This window comes from Aspergillus japonicus (genome assembly GCF_003184785.1).
Source record: "Aspergillus japonicus CBS 114.51 unplaced genomic scaffold BO86scaffold_34, whole genome shotgun sequence".
Taxonomy (NCBI): Eukaryota; Fungi; Ascomycota; class Eurotiomycetes; order Eurotiales; family Aspergillaceae; genus Aspergillus; species Aspergillus japonicus.
The window spans coordinates 230,164-249,657 of NW_020291671.1; the positions used below are offsets into that span (position 1 = coordinate 230,164).

Sequence of the window (19,494 nt, forward strand, 5' to 3'; positions counted from 1 at the left end):
TTTTCTTCTGCATCATTGTTTTCTTTCTTGTTGCCAATCCTCCTCCTCACCCCCTGTCACAGATACAGACCGGGGTTCCTGAATATCCCTGCACATCCCCACCGACATCATTCCTAATGCATCCTACGGGAGAGACAGCATTGGCCAATGGACATGATGGCTCGTCCTCGTCTCAGACAGACGACGAACCCACGAGTCTACCGGCTATCTTAGACGCCGCGGCCAGGAGTCCGACAGGAATCTGCATCTATTCCCCCGGAGAGACGAGCGGAAGTCCGACGCGATGGAGCTACGCCGATCTCGCTGGTCGCGCCCACGAGGATGCATCGTTACTCCTGCACCAGATTGACGACAGCCCCGTGGTGCTCATCCACCTGGACAACCATGCAGACAACATCCGCTGGTTCTGGGCAGTGGCCTACGCCGGTCTTCTCCCGGCTCTGTCGACGCCTCTCTCGCAAAACGCACCCCAACGCGCGCAACATCTACAACATCTCCACGATCTGCTCGAAAACCCCGTAATCCTGACCTCGGCCACTGTGGTCGCTCAGTTCCCGGAACTCCAGCAACCGCGCACTCTGACCATTGAGCAATTAGGTCACACGAATCCTAAGCACGATGCTACGACCGCGCGGTCGCGTCCGCGCCAGGGGACGGAGTCAGCAGTGCTGATGCTTACCTCGGGCAGCACCGGTCATGCGAAAGCCGTCTCCCTGACTGTGCCCCAAGTGGTAGCCGCCCTGCGAAGCAAGAGCCGCGCAGAGGCCTATACCGGTCGCTCGATCCTGTTGAACTGGATCGGGCTGGACCACGTCGCCAATCTGTTGGAGATCCACCTGAATGCGATCTTCACTGCCTCGGAGCAAGTGCAGGTGCAGGCGCGAGATGTGATCGCCGACCCCTTGGTTTTCCTGCAGCTCATTGAACGCCATCGCGTGTCCCATACCTTTGCACCCAACTTCTTCCTGGCTCTGCTACGGCAGCGACTTGCCGCTCTAGAGGAAACTGACGGGCGTCCAGCCATTGATCTCTCCTCGCTGAAGGCGATCGTCACCGGGGGCGAGGCGAATGTAGTCGAGCTGGCGCAGACGCTCACTCGGCAGCTCGCGCAGCTGGGCACCGTCGACTCCGTCCTCTACATTGCCTACGGTCTCACTGAGGCCTGCGCTGCGCTCACCTACGGCCGGTTCGACCCCGTCTACGAAGCGCAGCAGGAACACGAGTTCGCCTCGGTGGGGACGACCGTCGACCACGCCCGGGTCCGTATCCAACCCGCTCCAGGCGTCTCCGCCGCTCCGTCAGAGGTCGGGGAGGTCCAACTGTCAGGCCCCGTGGTCTTCAGCCAATATTACCGTTGTCCGGAGGCGACCCAGCGCGCCTTCACCCCCGATGGCTGGTTCCGCACGGGCGACCGGGGATATCTAGACGCTGCCGGGCGACTCAACCTCGCCGGACGCGACAAGGAGATCCTGGTGATCAACGGGGTGAACTACTCGCCACAAGAGATCGAGACGGTGCTGGAGAAGGCGCAGATCCCGGGCCTCTTGCCCGCGCACTTTGCGGTGTTCGCCCACCGACCGTCAGGCAGCGACACGGAGGGCTACTGCGTGATCTACAGCCCTAACAACCCCGTCGCCGACCCCATCCAGCGTGACCGCACCGCCGAGAGCGTCGCCAGCATCGCCAGCACCATCCCCCACGTCCGCCCCAGCTGGGTCATTCCCGTGCCTGCCAACCGGCTCCAGAAGTCCTCCCTGGGTAAACTCTCCCGCACGAAGCTCCAAACCGAGTTCCTGGCCGGGGTCTTCGACGCGAACATGATCCGCTCCCAGGGCCCCATCCAGTCCGCGCGCGCCACCCCTCGCCAACCCCCCACCACGCCCACCGAATCTGCCATCGTCGCTGTGCTCGAGACGATGCTCGACCTCCCCGCCGCGGTTATCTCGGTCGACAAGACCATCTTCGAGCTGGGGGTGACCTCCATCACGCTGTTCCGGTTCGAGCAGCTGCTCCGCGCTCGGCTCGGCTTCGCCGCGGGCGTCTCGCTGATCACCTTCCTCAACAGCCCCGTGGTGCGCAACATCGCCTACACGATCGACCACGCGGCCTCGACGCAGTACAACCCGGTCGTGCCGCTGCAGCCGCGCGGCGACAAGCCGCCCCTGTGGCTCGTCCACCCGGCCTCGGGCAACGTGCTGGCCTTCCTGCCGCTGGCGCGCACCCTGACCGACCGACCCCTCTACGGCCTCACGGCACGGGGGCTCGACAACCACGGCCAGCTGTTCGAGAGCATCCCCCAGATGGCGGACACCTACTACACGCACGTCAAACGCGTGCAGCCGCGGGGGCCGTACGCCTTGACGGGGTATTCGCTGGGGACGACCGTGGCCTTCGAGCTGGCCAAGCGACTCGAAGCCCACGGCGACGAGGTCGCCTTCTGCGCCGCCCTCGACTCGCCGCCGCACATCATCCCGCTGGTTCAACATCTGGACTGGACGCGCGCCGCGATCCGCGTGACCTATTTCCTGGGCCTGATCCCCCAGGACTCGATCCCGCGCTACGAATCCGACCTCGCCGACTTGCCCCGCGATCAAGTCATTGCCCGGTTACTGGAAACCGCCTCCCCGGAGCAGCGCGCGAAGCTGAACCTCACCCCGGAGCAGCTCACGGCCATCGTCTACGTGACGGACAACTTCGGAGAGATGGGGCGCAAGTACGTGCCCAGCGGGACGGTGCGGAAGATGGACGTGTTCCACTGCATCCCGCTGCATTCGGTGTGCGTCGACCGCCGCCAATGGGTCGAGGGGTTTCTGGGGGCCTGGCGGCATTTCTCCCGCGAGGAGGTCGGGTTTGTGGAGTGTGAGGGCGATCATGCCGATATGCTGAATCCGCAGTTTGTGGAGGGATTCGAGGCGAGGTTGAGGCGCGTGTTGGAGGAGAGGGGGTTGTAGGGCATTTGTCCCCTCCACTGCTGTTTCGCTACTCAAGTTCGAGGATCTGGTGACGTCTCTGTTTTGAGGGGTTTGGTCTTTTGCAGGTGATGTAATGTGATCCCTTATCAGTAAAGTTGCGATTCCACCAAGTCGATCGTTCCTATAATCAACACAACTCCTAATTCAGTTGTTATCTATTCCTTTGCCGCTATTCTTGTACAAGTCATGGATAGTTTCAATTCTCTATACCTCGGCTAATTGACGTTTTGAGCAAATCAAAAGCCCAGCCCAGGACTCGGGTTTTCATTCGAATGAGTTTGCTATTTTAATAACAATCCCAACAGTGCCTTACAATTTGAGGATCCGCAATGTCTGTGTTGTGTGTGGATATGATAGTGCGGCCTTCAACATATACGGAGCTTCCCTTTCCTGATTTTATGGCAATTGACTGATGCTATTTCCGGGGTAGGTACTGTACCTTCACCCTGCATGACGGTAGATGCATTGGCCTCGATCTTCCCCGGTGATCCTCCCTCCACCACCCCAGCACCACCGGCTTCCGGACCTCTCGGTCCTCGACAGGACAGAATCTACTGCTCTTGCAGCGGCCACTGGGCCAGCGTAGTGGCGTTGCCCGTCAGCGTGAAAGACAGTACCGGCGATCGCTCGTTGTTCAACGCCAGCTCGTAGGGTCCCGGATAAATGACGCGGTTGCCCTGCGCGTCGGTGCGCGCGAGGCTGTCCAGCGACACAGGGACTGACATGCGCGCCGACACCCGCGGGTCCAGTGGTCCGATGCGGTCAAATCCGACGAGCCATTTGTTTGGGTGCGGCCGGGGGCCCGCGGTGGTGTTGGCGAAGGCCATGGCCGTGTAGTCGGAGACCACCTCGCCGGTGTTGGTGACCTTGACGGTAAAGTTCAAAAAGGGGAGCTGCTCGACGAGGTTGTACCCGGCGTGAGGCCGAGCCAGGAGGGCGCCAATGTCGAAAGAGCGTTCTGGTTCTTGCCCAGGGCCAGCGAGGGCTGTCGCGAAGGTGGTGTAGAACAACCCATGCCCGAAAGCGTAGACCGGCTCGCCCGTGTACCACATATAGGTTTGGCCGGGGTTGTCGCCGCGGGGCCGCAGGCTCATGTCGGTGGCTGGGAACTGCAGGGCGTACTCGGCGGGATACTGCGTCGTGGTCAGTCGCCCCGCCGGCGCTCGCTGGCCGGTGAGGATGTCCCACAGCGCCTGGCCGCCAGCCTGGCCGGGGTATCCGCCCCAGAGCAGGGCCCCGACCTTCTCGCTGGCCTTCAGCGCGGACGAGTCCACTTGGCCGCCGCCCATCTGCAGCACCACCAGCGGCTTGCCAAGTTCCCCGAGCCGGTGAATCAACTCGAGCTGATTTCCGGGCCAGGTGATGTTGTCGCGGTCCAGCTCCTCGGCTTCCAGGGTGTTGTCGATCCCGCCGGCGAAGATAATGATATCGGACTTCTCTGCCGCAGCTAACGCAGCGGCGAAGCCAGTGGTGACATTGGACGTGATGTTGGTGCCGAAGGCATAGTTGACCTCCAGCCCGGAGGCCTGCACCGCAGCGAGTGGGCTGGTGAGGTAGGGCGCGACGCCGTAGTAGTTGCCCTGCATTTGCTCTGTGGCATTCGCCCACGGTCCAATTAGGGCCACCCGCTGTACGCTTTTCGAGAGTGGCAGGACACCATCGTTCTTGAGAAGAACCACTCCGGCCACCGCGGCCTCGTACGCCACATTCCAGCGGTCGGTACGGACAACATCCGACCAACTTAGATCGCGGTACGGCGCGTCCGGTCCGTCAAAGTACCCCGCGCTCACAAGATTGGAGTAAAACCGGGTCACCGCCCGCTCGATCTCGCTCCGGGATATCTGGCCCTGGGTCAAGGACTCGTTGAGAGTGGTCAGGTACGAGATCCCGCAGTCGATATCTGTGCCAGCGCGCAAGGACATGGCTGAGGCGCTCGACAGATTGGCCGCGTATCCGTGCGGATTGAAGACATTGTACACCGCATCGCAATCGGAGGCCATGTACCCATCTTGGATGAAGCCCCACGAGTCACGGACGAGGGTCTGGAGAAGGAAGGTGTTGGCGGAGCTGGGCACCCCGTTGACCGCATTGTAGGACGGCATCACACTGCGGACTTGCGCGTCCCTGACCGCGACCACAAACTGCGGGGTGAAGTACTCGGCGAGATCCTGCTGGGTGATGTTTAGATCATTACCGAAGCGTGACCGCTGGCGCCAGTTCTCAATGTCGTAGCCGGCGTAGTGCTTGGCGGTCGCAATGATTTTGGGGTTCGTCGAGTTGCCCTGCAGCCCGGTGATGTATTCGTAGGCGTACGCCGAGCACAGGCAGTTCGCGTCCTCCCCGGGGGTCTCCTGTCCACGGCCCCAGACCGGGTGTCGGAAGGCGTTGATGTTGGGCGAGAATGCGTTCAACCCGTACCGGCCCGCATTATTGAAGGCGCGCCCTTGGGTTGCAATGATCTGGGCAATCTGGTGGATCAGAGTACGATTGAGGGCGGCCATGGTCAAGATGGGTGATGGGAAGGAGGTCGACCAGCTGAAAGGTCCGCACCCGGTGAAATTGGCGAGATAGAGGCCGTGCAGTGCTTCATTCCAGATCTGATATGGCGGCAGTCCCAGGCGAGGGATGGCAGGGATGCGGTTCCCTGTGCTATTTATGAGCTCCTCAAGAGTCATCATGGATGTGAGGGCAGCCGCTCGATCATGGGCGCTAGCAGTGCGGTCACAGACCAGACTTCCACGCAAGGGGCCATTGGAGCAGTCCGGGAACGAGAAGTCAACCAGATCGGTGCTCAGGGGGGACAAGTCCGGATGGGCGACGATATTATAATCGACATAGCTCGTATTGACCTGCGCGAAGGCCGTCGGCATGAGCGCCACGAAGGTGATAAGGAGTGCAGTGGCAACCATGGCAGATATCGATAGATGATTGAGCTCCTTTTTCTGCTTCACGTCTGGCTCCCTGACTATATATGTGCCTCCCTTCATGGGCAAGCCAACTTTTACCCGCTCCAGTACTGCAAACTCTAGTATTGTCACTGTATTCGGCAGTCACCCGGTCGATCTTCTACCAACCCATTCCATTCAGCCTGAATCTGGGGTTCAGGAATGGGGTCAACGAGGGTCGTACAGATCTGTGTGGGGGTGGTCGAGGAGGTCGAGGAGATGAGACGCCATCGTCCCTCATAGTGTCGCATACCTTTCACTGTAGCTTATAGGAATAGACGGTCCTCACCATCACCAGAATGTAATCATGCAAGACCCCTAATATAAATCGTCGTAGCCTTACCGATGCTTTGCGTTACGGCTGACGGTGCATATACGGGTTCTCCGCACAGCGACAATTCGGCCTCCTTCCGGATAACCCCACGGATGGCTATTTTGCGGGCCCAGCCCTCGCTCCGACCATCAAAGACGGGTAACGGCAGAAGACAGGCTCTGGAAATAGAGTCGATAGTGGGAACTCAGCTGGGGAACCACGCAACGACCAGTCGGAACGGGATTGAAATCAAGCCCGAGACCCTGTTGCTGATGTAAAGCAGCGTGACTACGTGCTATTAAGCGTCAATTCTCGCCCCACTGACTAGATTATTTAGCCTGAATGCGCCGATATTCTGGACCTTTGAAAGTATCATTCTCAGCTTGTCTCGCAGTGCTGTGTAGACCTGGGAAATATCTTTAGGGAGTGATCGATCTAGGCTGCGTGACGTCAGCCACCAGTAGACTCAAAGTACTGAATCTAGCTGCCTGCACCCTCTTATAGTAGTCTCATTCATACAAACTTATGTCACTGGGCAATCGATTCATACTTTGTGGGATTATCGTTTCCATCCTGACACAGATGGCTCAACGGCAGTGAGATTTCATTCTAGTCGGTTGATGTTCTCTAAGAAACGGCCTGCCATTCAATCTGAGGCTGACAAACTAGAAGTTTTCAAGAAGTCTAATCCACTATAAAATCATAACCTCAATGCCCAAGCAAAACGAGCAGCACTGCGTATCAAGCCCGTGTCAAGATCCACCGAGGATCCGGTATGCTCTTATCTTATCTATAGTCCACTACGGTATGGAGTAGAGCACGTAACTTTACTCTGTTGATTTAATTTCTGGCAGATGTCAAGAATTCTTCTTCTATGATTTGGGTATGAAAGCCCTTTCTTCTGATGGTTCTCCTGCGCATTTGTTTTCAGTGAAGTGGCTGTTGGGCGTTGAGTTTGTTGTTAAAGTTGTTCTTATGCAAGCATCCACCGGTGCACAATTGGGCGACGGAATATACAACACACACCTTGCGCCACAGAGAACGCACATACTGGCATGATCTGCGTTGGTTGGATACCATTTAACATGATTCTATCAGGCAATCACCGTTCCTTTGCTTTTTGGGAAAGTCATGGTAGATAGAGTGTATTTTATTGTATATATCTGTGTAGGAAAAAAGGGGGCAAAAAGAAGGGGCAAACAAAAAGGTCGTGCCCGGGATCGAACCGGGATTACAGGAATCAGAATCCTGGGTGCTAACCATTACACTACACAACCGGAGGTGTTGAAAGTACTTTCTTTTTTAAGTTTATATCCATCAATAGTTGAGCATGCGAAGTCTCTGCATGTTCAATCTCTTCAAGGAAGACCACCTTCACTCCCGAGGTTGGCACTCCAGATGATGTGAACACTTGCCGAGGCCGACTGCACCCAAGACATTTCCCAAGACATTTTGCTTCCTACAGGGTATGCAGCAGGCCACCGCATTCCGCGAACAGGTGCTAGCCAAGGGGTTTTTGTCGCAGGTGCAACGCCAAGTGTCGGAAATATACAACCTTAACCCTACCGGACCGGCCGGAATGCCCTCCATATCGCGGCATTTATTCCTCTCCGAACCCTACTGTCATCCTTGGCGACCGGAAATAGCCCCAGCTGCTGAGATAAAACTGTGCCTGTCTCCCGACGGACGGTGTCTTCGTGGTGCAAGGGTCTTTGCCGGTGTGCTCAGTCTCAGACACCCAATCCACCCCTGCGAGAGGATTGGTTGTCATGCCCCAAACCGGTGGTCCGGCGCCAGAAGAACCTTTTTTTATAGCTCATCCGGTGTCAAGCTGCGACGTGCCAAGTCTTGGCAACGGTAATGGGGTCTGCAACCGCCCAATGCGACACGGAGAGGTGGGCTGAGAGGAGGTAGAGCACCGGTATAAATGCCGCTCGATGCTGCTGCATTAACTTCAACAGCACAACACCAGCACTCTGAATCTTCATCGCACGTCAATCATCATGCGCACCACCATCTCTGCCGTTCTGGCTGCTCTCCTGCTGGGCCAGGTCAACGCCGCCGGTGTCACCGGCAAGGCCTTCGGCTTTGCCTCGGGCACCACCGGTGGTGGCAACGCAGCCGCTGCGACGCCTTCCAGTCTTGCGCAGTGAGTTCTCTCGTACCGTACATGAGTACGCAACTCAAGATTGCTGACACATGACAGACTCAAACAGTGGATCACCGACGACGTGGCGCGCACCATCATGATCGACCGCGAATGGGACTTCACCGGCACCGAGGGCACGACCACGGGCAAATGCTGCAGCACCAAGACGACCACCTGTCCCGGCGGCACCTCCAAGGGCCAGGCCTGGATCCAGGACCACTGCGACGACGGCACCTGGATCAGCTGCACCTACGACAACGCCGCCAAGTCCCCGCTGGACGTGGGCAGCAACAAGAGCATCGTCGGGGTGGGCAGCAAGGGCGTCTTGAAGGGCAAGGGCTTGCGCGTGCGCGGGGGCAACTCCAACGTGATCATCCAGAACATCCACATCACCGACCTCAACCCCGAGTACGTCTGGGGTGGCGATGCCCTCACCCTCGACGGGGCGGATAAGGTCTGGATCGACCACAACAAGGTAGCTCTCCCCTCACTTGCGAATATTCTCGCCATCGTCCCTCACTGATGCGCGGCAGTTCTCCCTCATCGGCCGCCAGATGATCGTCAGCGGCTGGAACAAGGCGGGCCACGTCACCATCTCGAACAACGAGTTCGACGGCAAGACCAGCTGGTCGGCCGGATGCAACGGCAAGCACTACTGGACGCTGCTGCTGCTGGGCGCCGAAGACTACTACACCTTCGCGAACAACTGGTTGCACGACGTCTCCGGCCGTGCGCCGCATATGGGCACCGACTACGACGCCTCGACCATCTACTTCCACGGCGTCAACAACTACTTCCAGAACGTCGGTGGCCACGCCTTCGACGTCGACACCAACACCCGCCTGCTGCTCGAGGGCAACTACTTCGACGCCGTCACTACCCCCATGACCCCGGACTCGCTGACCAAGGGCGGCCAGCTGTACACCACCTCCACCGTCGCCGCCGCCAGCGGCTGCACCGGCCAGCTCGGCTACATCTGCGAATGGAACCGCGCGAGTGGCTCCGGCAGCTGGCCCGACCGCACCGATGCCACCGTCCTGACCGAGTTCGCCAAGTTCAAGCAGTACCTCATCGGCCATGTGGGGGTTGCCGAGGTGCCCGCCAGCGTGACTGCTCATGCGGGTGTGGGCAAGCTGTAAGAAGGAACGGGACTCTACAAGGTAGCGACACTGCCTACCGTCTACCCATTAGCCAACTAGAAAGCCGATACGCTCACCAGCGTACTGTACTATAGCCCTTATACACACTTAATATAATCAAATGCTTTTGCCTCCTCAGTGACCACAAATGCTCTCTCTGTTTGCATCGAGGTAATCTAAACAGGAAGTGGGCTTGCGATGTAATCAATTGCCTGGAGGGTTACATGGGTCCTGCGGGGCATAACTACCATTCTCAAATCTACCAGCTGAGCCCTAAGCTACTCGATGCACCAGAAATTAACAAACTATACATTCATTTCACTATACAAAACCTCTAAGCAATCTATAAGTTCTAAATACAAGCCCCGACCAGCCTACTCCAACTTGCTAAAGCCCATCTCCTCCCACTTGGCCCGCACGCGCTCCTTCAACTCAGCGGGATACGAGTTCTCAAAATCAGCCGCCTGCCAATCCGCCCCCGTCGTGTACTCGGAGGGCATCAGGGCGTCGGAGACGACCTTGCCGCCCTGCACGGGGGAGCCAGTGCCGTGGCCCATGTACGGAATCAGGGGGAAGCCGCGCACGTCCTCGAAGAAAGTCTCGTCGGCGTTGGGGCGGCAGCGCGTGGAAAAGGCCCACATGACGTCCTTGCCGTTGTAGACATCGATGTCCTCGCCGACGAGCACCAGCCGGTGGATCGTGTAGCCGGCCTTGTGGTTAAACACCACGTCGCCCACCTGCTTCTGGAACTCCTTGGCCGTGACCTTGCTCTCGCGCAGCTTGGCCGTATCGATCTTCAGCGCCACCCAGGTGACCTGCGACTCGAAGGGAGAGAAGGCGTCGGTGACGGGCAGGCCGGCCTGCTGGCAGACCTTGCGGATCTCGGCGGCGGCCAGGGCGCCGATCATGGTGTGGGTCTCGTCGGTGAGACGGCCGCAGGCGGACATGGGGAGGATGGGGTTGGAGCGGTAGGTGATCTTGTTGACGGTGTAGACGGGCCACTGGTGGGTGTCGCCGGGGAAGACGTAGCCGTGCATCTCGCCGAAGGGGCCCTCGTCGGCGCGCTCGGTGATGGACAGCGTGCCCTCGAAGACGATCTCCGCGTTGGCGGGCACGTACAGGTCGTTGGTGTCGCACTTGACGAGGTCCAGGGAGCGGCCCGTCATCGCGCCCACGTATCCGGCTTCGCTGACCCCGTCCGGGATGGGCATCGACGAGGCCATGATCGCCGCGGGCGGCACGCCGAATGCCAACGCCCACGGCACGTCCTTGCCCTCCTTCTTCCACATCTGGTGGATCTGCCAGATGTGCTGCGGCTCGATCACCAGCCCTACCAGGTGGTTGCGGTCGTGCACCATGGCCCGCGCGATGGACCAGTTCGTCCACTGCCCGTCCGGGGACTGTACGATGTGCATGCCGTAGGTCTGGATGTACTTGCCGCCGTCGGCCTGGTGGATCATCGGGACGGGCAGCGTGGTGAGGTCGATCTCGTCGCCGACGAGCGAGTGCTCCTTGACGGGGCCGGTGGGGACGATGGTGGGCTCGATGGGAGCCAGCTCGCTGGCCGAGAGCATCTTGTCGAGGATCTCCTTCATGCTGGCGGTGGGAGGGAGGGCGAGATGGCGGGCCAGGCGGCCGTAGCGGTCCTTTTTCGACTTGCGGAGGGAGCCCGGGGCGCCCAGAATGCGGAAGAGTCCGTCCTTGCCCATGCCCTTCAGGTTGTTGAAGAGAGGCGCCTTGTCATCGGTTTCGCAGACGAGACGCGTGATGGCGGCGGCTTCGAGGTGGGGATCCACCTCGGTGTTGATCTCGACCAGGTCGCCGTCGGCCTTGAGGGCCTCGACGAAAGCGCGGAAGGAGTGGTCCACGGAGAATTGGGATGCCATTGTGTTGTTTTGTGGGGGTTGTGGTGTGTTGTCGTAGCGATGGTGATGCGGGTGGTGGTGAGACCAGTTGCGATGATGAGAAGCCGTGGACTCTGAGGCGGTCCGTTCCTTATATAACAGGCTGGATCTATCTGCCACTCTGAGCTCCGACAACACGCGATTCCAGAAGGCTCATTGCCCCATTGTTGAAACAGGTTGGCGGGTCGGGATGCGGACGCTCGGAGGTTCGGACTGGATTCTGAAGTATATCAATTAGGGTTAGAGACGACGACGGGATGCTCGGGTGGATCGGCATTGGGCGGGCCTGGTGGGGAAGCTGAAGCTGACAGTATGAAAGTCTGCAGACGTTGTTAATGTCTGCCCTGATTTAATTGCAGTGCATGGCTGGTTCTGCAGTCTTCAGTCATGACGTGTACAGGGTTCCGGCGGGTTGGTAAGGTTTTCTTCTCAGCTTCTATCGGCATTCCGTTAGTCGGGATTGTTTCAACGGCTGTCTCGGGCGGCTCTCGGCAGCTCGGCAGCTCGGAGTCTCGGAGTCCTCCATGTGGCCATCTTCTGCAGCAGCCTTGAACATAACGACCACAATTTGCACAAGACAAAGCAGATGTGCAAAGCTTGTTTGGCCATAGTGTCTGACAAATAAGGGCCCGTTGTGCCATGCATCTGCTATCTACCACTGACTGAAGTCCACCGAGTAATTCCACAAAGAGAAGGAGAAGACCAGCCTGTACTTTATGCTTGACAGCTGCGCAGTGATATATACAGGAATTCCACTTGGGCCAGCATTCATCCCAAACCAGTGACAATCTCACCAATCAAACAACTTCCGTGGATTCTCCACCATCAACAAGTGCCATTCCTCCTCCGACAACCAGGATCGCAGACTCTGCAACCACGCCAAGTCATCCACCTCCAGATACGGTGTCGGCTTGAGGGCTTCCTCGGGCGTACGGACCTTCATGTGCGGCGTATGCGGCCTACCAACCATCAGCTTCATTCCCTCCACAAGAAATCACCACAACTCAAGATCCTCCGTCCCCGGACATAGAGTAGGAATACATACCAATCACTCCCCCAAACCAACTGCCGCGGATTCGCCTCGAAATACGCCCTCACCAACGGCTGCACATCCTCATACCCGCCACCCAGGCTACTCACCCGATACGGCGCACTCAGCTTCACAAACAACCGACCCTGTCGCACCAACTCCATGATCGCCTGGAACCCCGGCTGCCGGGTGATATCCCCCGCGTACTCCGCGGGCAGCATACTCGCGCACTTCAGCAGACCAAAGTGATCCGTGACCAGCCGGATCGTGTCCGGAAGATGTCCCTCGGCCAGCCAGGCGCTCAGCTCCGGCCAGAACTCCGTGTGCGGGTGCGTGAACGCCATGATCCAGTGCGGCTGGCCGTGGGCGTCCAGCGCCTGCGCGTGCGCCTGCAGCGCCACCTTCTGGCGCTCCAGGCTGTGGAACGCCTCGTACTTGTACAGGTTCACGCGGATGCCCCGTACGCCGGCGTCGTGCATGCGCTGCAACTCGGTGGCGGTGATGGTTGCTGGGTCGATGACCGCGATCGCTTTGGTGGTGGTCTGGTCGCTGGCTTTGTTGAGCTCCGCGGTAAAGCCCGTCAGCGAGGTGCAGTCGTCGCCGTAGGAGAGGCCATGTGTGAGGACGGAGTGGGTGATCCCCAGACGCCGCTTGAAGGCGAGGAAGTCGGCAATGGTCGCGGGATAGGGGGTCAGGTGGCGGTTTGGGGCGTAGGGGTATTGCGAGGCTGTTGTTGCTTTGTATTAATAGGAACCCTGTGGGTTGGGGGTGGAGAGGGCAGTGGCTTACGGTCGAAGACGTGGTGGTGCGTGTCCCAGCAGCCATGCGGGAAGAGGTCGGGGATAGTCATGTTGCTGCGAGGGTTCAAAAATGTTCACTAGAATGAGTATACACCTGTGTCAAGTAAGAAGGGAACTTTCTTTGTCTATTTGGATACTATAGATAAGCAGTGCGATCGCGATCATCATGGGTGAGAAGTGCAGCAGTATCGGAGCGCTCCAGTCTCGGGTGGCTCCGCGTTCGGCATTGTCGAGTCGGCAGAACGCAAGATATAGATATACACAGGTGATATACTGAAACAGGGCGCTACAATAGAGACAAGCATACAAGATGACTTCAACGAAGCAAGTGAGCCCGTGGCAATCGATTGTGGCAGGTGGTGCGGCCGGCGGGTTTGAAAGTCTTCTCACGGTATGCTTCCATACTCCCAACCACAACCCTACAGCCACACTTACTGATCACAAATTACTTGAACCCCCCAATAGTATCCAACAGAATACCTCAAGACCAGCCAACAGCTACAGACCACAAAGACCAACCCACTGCACCTCCTCCTCAGCACCATCCGCCACCATGGCCTCAGTCACCTCTACACCGGCAGCATGGCCTTCTGCGTCTCGAACGCCTCCAAGTCCGGCGTACGTTTTTTCGCCTTCGACACCGCGCGCAAGTACATGCCCGTCGACGCGCAGGGGAAGGTGACCTCCCTCGGCAATCTCAGCGCCGGTATGATCGCTGGTGTCGCCGAGAGTGTCGCCATCGTCACGCCAGGTGAGACGCTCAAGACCAAAATCATCGACGACCGCGCCGGGGCGAAGCAGTACCGCTCGGCCACTCACGCGATCCGCACAATTGCAGCGACCGAGGGCGTCGCAGGGCTCTATCGCGGCGTCGTCCCCGTCACGATGAAGCAGTCGGCGAACGCGATGGTGCGGTTCACCAGCTACAATGTCCTGCTGGGCCAGTTCCGCGCCTGGCAGCTGCCCTCGTCGCTGAGCACGGCGGGGGCGGGGGCGTTGGCCGGCGTGGTGACGGTGTACATGACGATGCCGTTCGATGCAATCAAGACGCGCCTGCAGGCGATTGGAGGGTTGGAACGCTACAAAGGGACGCTGGACTGCGTGCAGTCGGTCATCCGCCAGGAGGGCATCACCTCGCTGTGGCGGGGGACGACGCCTCGTCTGGCTCGGTTGAGTGTAAGCTTTCCCTCTGTGATTCTATGTTATTATTGAGTGTCGTGGTAATGAGGACAGATATCCGGTGCGGTGAGTTTCACCATCTATGAAAAGGTAATCGAGCAAACAGTCAAGTGGAAGAGCGTGGAGGTCCAGTCAGCAGGGAACCAAGTGATTTGAAACTGAGGCTAGATTTGGTAGACGAGGGCCATGGATGTACTGTAGCAGAATGGGCATTTTTAGGGCTGTTCAGACTCCTCCAGTCCTGTATGTCAAAAGAACTGTAGGGAAACTTGCCACTCGTACTGGAGGTGGAGCTCCAATACCAGTAATTTACCAGGAGCAAGTGCTAGTGTCACCCGGAGCGCTCCGAGGTCCGTACCAAAATTACACGTCTCCATCCACTCCTGTCTTGGGCAGTCCTTTTGACTGTGAAAGATACTTAGCATCAAACATGAACAATCTGTTTACCAGTGCACTGTGATTGATAAATGCAAAATACTCGATTCTGAAGAACCTAAAAAAGGTTTCATAGGCGACATGAGAGTATGATACCCTTATCCCTGCGCCGCGGGTTAATCCGAGAGACAGTAAAATAGTCGAACAGTCGAACAGTCGAACAGTCATCCATCGTGTTCAAAAGTACAGGACATGTTCAGACTAGAATGTGCATTATGGTACGAGATCCGGTGATTCCGAGTCCAACAAGTCTTAGCACTTAATCATACATAGTATAAACCTACGAGATAGTGCTAAGGACCCCCCATCCACCATCGACACTAGAACGTATTGTCGGGGATAGCCCGTGAAATCTAGAATGCGACGGCATCAACTACCGGCATATGTCTTGTTCGCCGTGACCAGGGGAACTGGAGCGTCTATCCTTTCTTCCGGTCAATCCGGTTTCCAATAATAATCATTCCCCCTACGCCTCGGTGCTAATGAAACATCGCGGTGGAAGGTGTCTGAGCTTTGCGCCACTGATCACGTAGTTTGCGCAACACCGAGAGGCAAATTTCTTAACCGCTACATTGCTAGGCAGGTACAGATGAGGTGGACGGTAAAGCCGATGCAGTGCATTCTTCTACACTCCCTGCCTTAGCGATCAGGTGGTGCCACCGGGATGGCAGTGTTGACTGTGGACAGTACTGACACGGCAAATGCATCCGACCATAACGTCTTGTAAAACATACATCAATCTCGGCTAACTTTCTTTCTATCAAATCCGTCTGTTGATTCACCATGGCCTGACAATGTACCCAGTCAGCTGGAGGCTACCCCGGACCATAGACTCAATGTTCAATGTATTGCATTTGGGACTCAATAGGTCTCAGTGAACGCGACTCTGAGCTCATGACTGATGCAGGTATTAGCCATAACGGATCATACCATGGGCCCATCAAGTCCACATGGACAGGAGAGATATGCCAATCCCGCCGGCTCGCTTACCGCACCCTCGAACTGGAAAGGCTCCGTTGAACTCAAGCTTTTGCATCTAACATCGATTGGCTGAAATACCCCACAATGGAACTCCTTCGCAGAAGTTCACGAGGATGTGGTGGCGAATCAGCAGGTTTCCTGTATCCCTGACCAGTCCTTGCCAGCCGTCCCCAGAATCCCTGCCCCGGAATGCTCCAGCACACGACACGCCCGCTCGGAGAGCTCCTAATTCCTATTTCCCCAGTTCTAACGCACACCTGAATGTGGGGATCTCGGTGAGCATTCAGGTGTATGGTGAAATTGCCAAGACTGGAGGTCTGGGGTAGTCATCCCAGCCTTCACATATAGCCTGGCAGGACGGGAATGATCTTCTCTGTCAGACCAACAACCTCTCTAGCTTTGATTTATTCTCGCAGTCCTCATCGCTCATTGCTTTCTGCATTCCATCGTCTTAGACTAATCGTGTTTCTATGGGAGCCACCGGTGGAGGCATCTCCAAGGATGCCCTGAAACAAGTTCCCAAACCAGCCCGAGCGGCATTCATCTGGCTGGTGGCCATCTGGGCCTCCTACTGTGGTAGTCTTCACGGCTTCAACTCTTCCAACATCTCCGGTGTGATGGGAATGAGTGCCTTCAAGCATGAGTATGGCTGGGACTCGCTTTCCTCGGGGACTGTCACCAACTACAAGGGCTGGGTCACCTCCTCAATGCTGCTGGTAAGTGGCTCTCGAGTAGCTTTCGTGTCTTTCCATCTCCCTAGCGAGCACATAGAGTATCCACGATCATCTTCCTGGTCGACTGACCAAACCACAGGGCCAAACCGCAGGCATCCTCCTCTCGGGCCCGATCATGGAACGCCGTGGCCGCAAACCGGTGATTCTGTTGGCTGCGATCGCATACACCATCGGTGCGCTGCTCATGGCGGTCAACTTCGGTTCTCTGGCCGAACTCATGGTAGGCCGAACCGTCTCTGGCCTGGGGTCTGGCATCGCCTACTCGGCAGGCCCCGTCTACATTTCCGAAGTGGCGCCCACCGAGCTCCGCGGCATGATGTCCACCTTCTACAACGCCGGCATCATGTCCGGCGTGGCTGGGGCGTATTGGATCAACTACGCCGTGACGATGGTGATCCCCGCGGGATCCGAATGGCAATGGCGGATTCCGATGATCCTACAGCTCATCCCATCCGCCATTCTGTTGGTGGGCTACCCCTTCTGTCCCGAAAGCCCTCGGTTCCTCATGATGCGCGGCCAGGTTGCCGCCGCACGCCGCAACCTCATCCGCCTGCGTGGTGGGCTCGACGAACGCAACGCCTACTTTGCCCGCGAGTACACCGAGCTACGCAACAAAGTCGACCACAGCGAGGACGCCCCCGCCACCGGCCAGTCGCCCTGGAAGTCCATCCAGCAGTCCTGCCGGCAGTTCGCCTCCGACCCGACCTTCCGCAAGGTCCTGGTGCTGGTCCTCTTCATTCAGACCTTCTTCATCATGTCCGGCGGCAACAGCATCACCTACTACGCCCCGACCATCCTGGCCTCGATCGGCTTCAACTCCTCGAAAGTCCTCCTCTTCACCGCAGTGTATGGCACCATCAAGTTCCTGTCGGTGTTTCTATACGCCTTCTTCCTCACTGAGCGCTTCGGCCGCCGGCCCCTCCTCCTCGCCGGCTCCGCCATCAACCTCGTCTGCCTGATCTACATCGCCGCCTACCTGGGCAAAGCCGACCTCTCGGCCACAACCAGCAGCCCCAGCGCAGCAGCCATCATCGCCGTCGTTGCCCTGTGTGTCTTTGCCGTCGGCTACGGCTTCGGCTGGGCGCCCGCGTTTTCCCTGACTGCCTCGGAGATCTGCCCGACCAGCATGCGCGGCACGGTCATCACGCTGGCATTCACCTACCAGAACCTGCTCAACTTCGGCATCACCCGCGGGTTCCCCAACATGACCGTCGCCATGCACCCCTGGGGCCCGTTTGCGCTGTTCGCCGCCTGCACCTTCTGCGGCACCATCTGGGTCTTCTTCGCCTTCCCGGAGTGCAAGGGCCGCAGTATGGAAAGTACCGGGGCTCTGATGGCGCTGCCCTGGTACAAGGTCGGGTTCGAGCCGGTTCCGGTGCAGCAGGAGCTACAGTGGGCTGAGGAGACAGGGGGGAAAGATGTGGAGAAGGATGCGTATTCGGAGCATGAGGAGACGGTGGTGGAGAGGGTGAATGAGGGGATGACTGGGAGGTAAGTATGGAGACAAAGAGGTGCCAGAGAAGGACTTGATTTGTTCAGGTGGCACTAGGAGATGTTGTTGCGAGGATTGAGCGGGAGATTGTGTTTGTATATAGATTCTTGAGAAATGTGGACGTTGAGTGAAAACGTATATGGGTTTACCTTAGGTTACCTTGACAAGATGGAAGGGTTTTCAGCGGAGTTGATATTGATCCCTTCCTTGGCTAAGGCTTTGCTTTTCAGTGTTGACATGCTCGTCGGAGCCGCTGTTATTGTAATGCTTACCTTGCTGCATCTCTCACAGGTCTAATCTATTGTGTAGGGATTGTCAATACAAACATATCTTGGAGCCCTTACCCACAGCCATATCGGACATATTCGGTGCGGGGTAGGTCCTACAGACTCACATTTGGGGAGATAGTTCCCCTATCATGCACGCTATATCTCTAACCTTCCTCGAGAACACGCATCACGGTCACACTTACTTCAAACGAGTGCACAAAATCAAACCCCCAGACAAGATCAACTATAACATTCCAGCCCCAGAGGCCCGGCTACTCAGAAGCGCGTGTAGTACATCACACATTCGGAGATCAAGGTCAGCCGTGGTCCACTCGTCCAGTCAGTGGTCCTTTGCAAGAGCTACCCAAGGTGGAAAAGGGAAGCGGATTCTCAGGCAGGCGGCGTTTCTCAACGCGGGTAAGAGACTCTGCCCTTGGAGTAGGCGAGACAGCATGACAGGCTACTTGAGCCTCGGTTCGTTCTGGGTAGGTGACCATAATTACTCTGCCGAGGTCAGTCCACTACCTTCGCCCCGGAGGAAATCGATGTTAGCAGTGGAGTTCCTCCGGCAGCCGTTACGGTGCCCTTTTCTTATCGCGCGCGAGTCGATTATCAGCCCCGGAGTACTCTCCCAATCGCCAATGGGGATAGAGGTGGCGTGCTCCGGTACCCTGCCAAGTCCCAGCATATTACTCAGAACTTCAGCTTTTGTGGATGCCAGGTAGGTAGTACGCGAGTCAGGGCTTGGCAAGCTGGATGGTGTGCGTCGCTCAACAGAATGGACCCTGCGGAATACTTCCGATACAGCTAAGGTAACGCCTGCATGGAAATCAATCTTATCAGATAACCGGTGGATCCTTCCCAGCTCCACTACAACTGAATCTATACATATCGCCGACCGCTTGCTTGATCACTAATCATCTTGACTACGTAAACTCTTAAAATTTGGTGGATGCCAAGGACCCTTGAAAAGATGGAGACCTCCATCCATGCACGCTATTGGACCCTGACCTCGGTTTCTGGATTAAACTGGAGCCATGTACAGTACAGTGCCTGTGTTCTCCTCGAGCCTGCAGGCTACGTATATCAGGTCGAAAGAAAGGCGGAGCCTGTCTTGGCCTCATGGCCCGGCACTGGCACTCCGTTGCGCTC

The 19,494-nt window shown here is 57.5% G+C and overlaps 7 protein-coding genes and 1 non-coding gene across 8 annotated transcripts; 4 read left to right on the forward strand and 4 right to left on the reverse strand.

Moving 5' to 3' along the window:
- Positions 1-116: 116 nt before the first annotated feature.
- On the forward strand, positions 117-2,951 carry BO86DRAFT_380422 (putative NRPS-like enzyme; the record flags this gene model as incomplete). Its single annotated transcript, XM_025670720.1, has 1 exon — positions 117-2,951. One exon carries the CDS (start codon positions 117-119, stop codon positions 2,949-2,951), a length of 2,835 nt encoding a protein of 944 aa, XP_025526417.1.
- Positions 2,952-3,523: 572 nt separating this feature from the next.
- BO86DRAFT_433259 (beta-xylosidase) lies at positions 3,524-5,881 on the reverse strand (the record flags this gene model as incomplete). The annotated part of the gene is made up of 1 exon (XM_025675827.1): positions 3,524-5,881. One exon carries the CDS (start codon positions 5,879-5,881, stop codon positions 3,524-3,526), a length of 2,358 nt encoding a protein of 785 aa, XP_025526418.1.
- A 1,554-nt stretch (positions 5,882-7,435) lies between these two features.
- BO86DRAFT_t180 lies at positions 7,436-7,507 on the reverse strand. The gene has a single exon. It is a non-coding gene; the product is annotated as a tRNA-Gln (tRNA).
- Positions 7,508-8,212: 705 nt separating this feature from the next.
- Positions 8,213-9,610, forward strand: BO86DRAFT_433266 (polysaccharide lyase family 1 protein). Its single transcript, XM_025675828.1, has 3 exons — positions 8,213-8,379; positions 8,437-8,854; positions 8,913-9,610. The coding sequence occupies exons 1-3, from the start codon at positions 8,234-8,236 to the stop codon at positions 9,516-9,518; spliced, it is 1,170 nt and encodes a 389-aa protein (XP_025526419.1). The 5' UTR covers positions 8,213-8,233; the 3' UTR covers positions 9,519-9,610.
- Positions 9,611-9,892: 282 nt separating this feature from the next.
- BO86DRAFT_400829 (UbiD family decarboxylase) lies at positions 9,893-11,404 on the reverse strand (the record flags this gene model as incomplete). The annotated part of the gene is made up of 1 exon (XM_025673731.1): positions 9,893-11,404. The coding sequence occupies one exon, from the start codon at positions 11,402-11,404 to the stop codon at positions 9,893-9,895; it is 1,512 nt and encodes a 503-aa protein (XP_025526420.1).
- Positions 11,405-12,212: 808 nt separating this feature from the next.
- BO86DRAFT_420022 (amidohydrolase 2) lies at positions 12,213-13,302 on the reverse strand (the record flags this gene model as incomplete). The annotated part of the gene is made up of 3 exons (XM_025675174.1): positions 12,213-12,381; positions 12,468-13,179; positions 13,242-13,302. The coding sequence occupies 3 exons, from the start codon at positions 13,300-13,302 to the stop codon at positions 12,213-12,215; spliced, it is 942 nt and encodes a 313-aa protein (XP_025526421.1).
- Positions 13,303-13,562: 260 nt separating this feature from the next.
- On the forward strand, positions 13,563-14,464 carry BO86DRAFT_315939 (putative mitochondrial solute carrier; the record flags this gene model as incomplete). Its single annotated transcript, XM_025668111.1, has 2 exons — positions 13,563-13,643; positions 13,718-14,464. 2 exons carry the CDS (start codon positions 13,563-13,565, stop codon positions 14,462-14,464), a joined length of 828 nt encoding a protein of 275 aa, XP_025526422.1.
- Positions 14,465-16,317: 1,853 nt separating this feature from the next.
- Positions 16,318-18,076, forward strand: BO86DRAFT_315991 (sugar porter family MFS transporter; the record flags this gene model as incomplete). The annotated part of the gene is made up of 2 exons (XM_025668116.1): positions 16,318-16,563; positions 16,661-18,076. The coding sequence occupies 2 exons, from the start codon at positions 16,318-16,320 to the stop codon at positions 18,074-18,076; spliced, it is 1,662 nt and encodes a 553-aa protein (XP_025526423.1).
- Positions 18,077-19,494: the final 1,418 nt, after the last annotated feature.

Excerpts from the sequence above, each read along its gene's own strand:
- BO86DRAFT_433266 (XM_025675828.1), top strand. The coding sequence starts at position 8,234 with ATGCGCACCACCATCTCTGCCGTTCTGGCTGCTCTCCTGCTGGGCCAG. Across the intron at positions 8,380-8,436 it reads ACGCCTTCCAGTCTTGCGCA|ACTCAAACAGTGGATCACCG; the intron begins GTGAGTTCTCTC and ends GACACATGACAG. Across the intron at positions 8,855-8,912 it reads TCTGGATCGACCACAACAAG|TTCTCCCTCATCGGCCGCCA; the intron begins GTAGCTCTCCCC and ends GATGCGCGGCAG.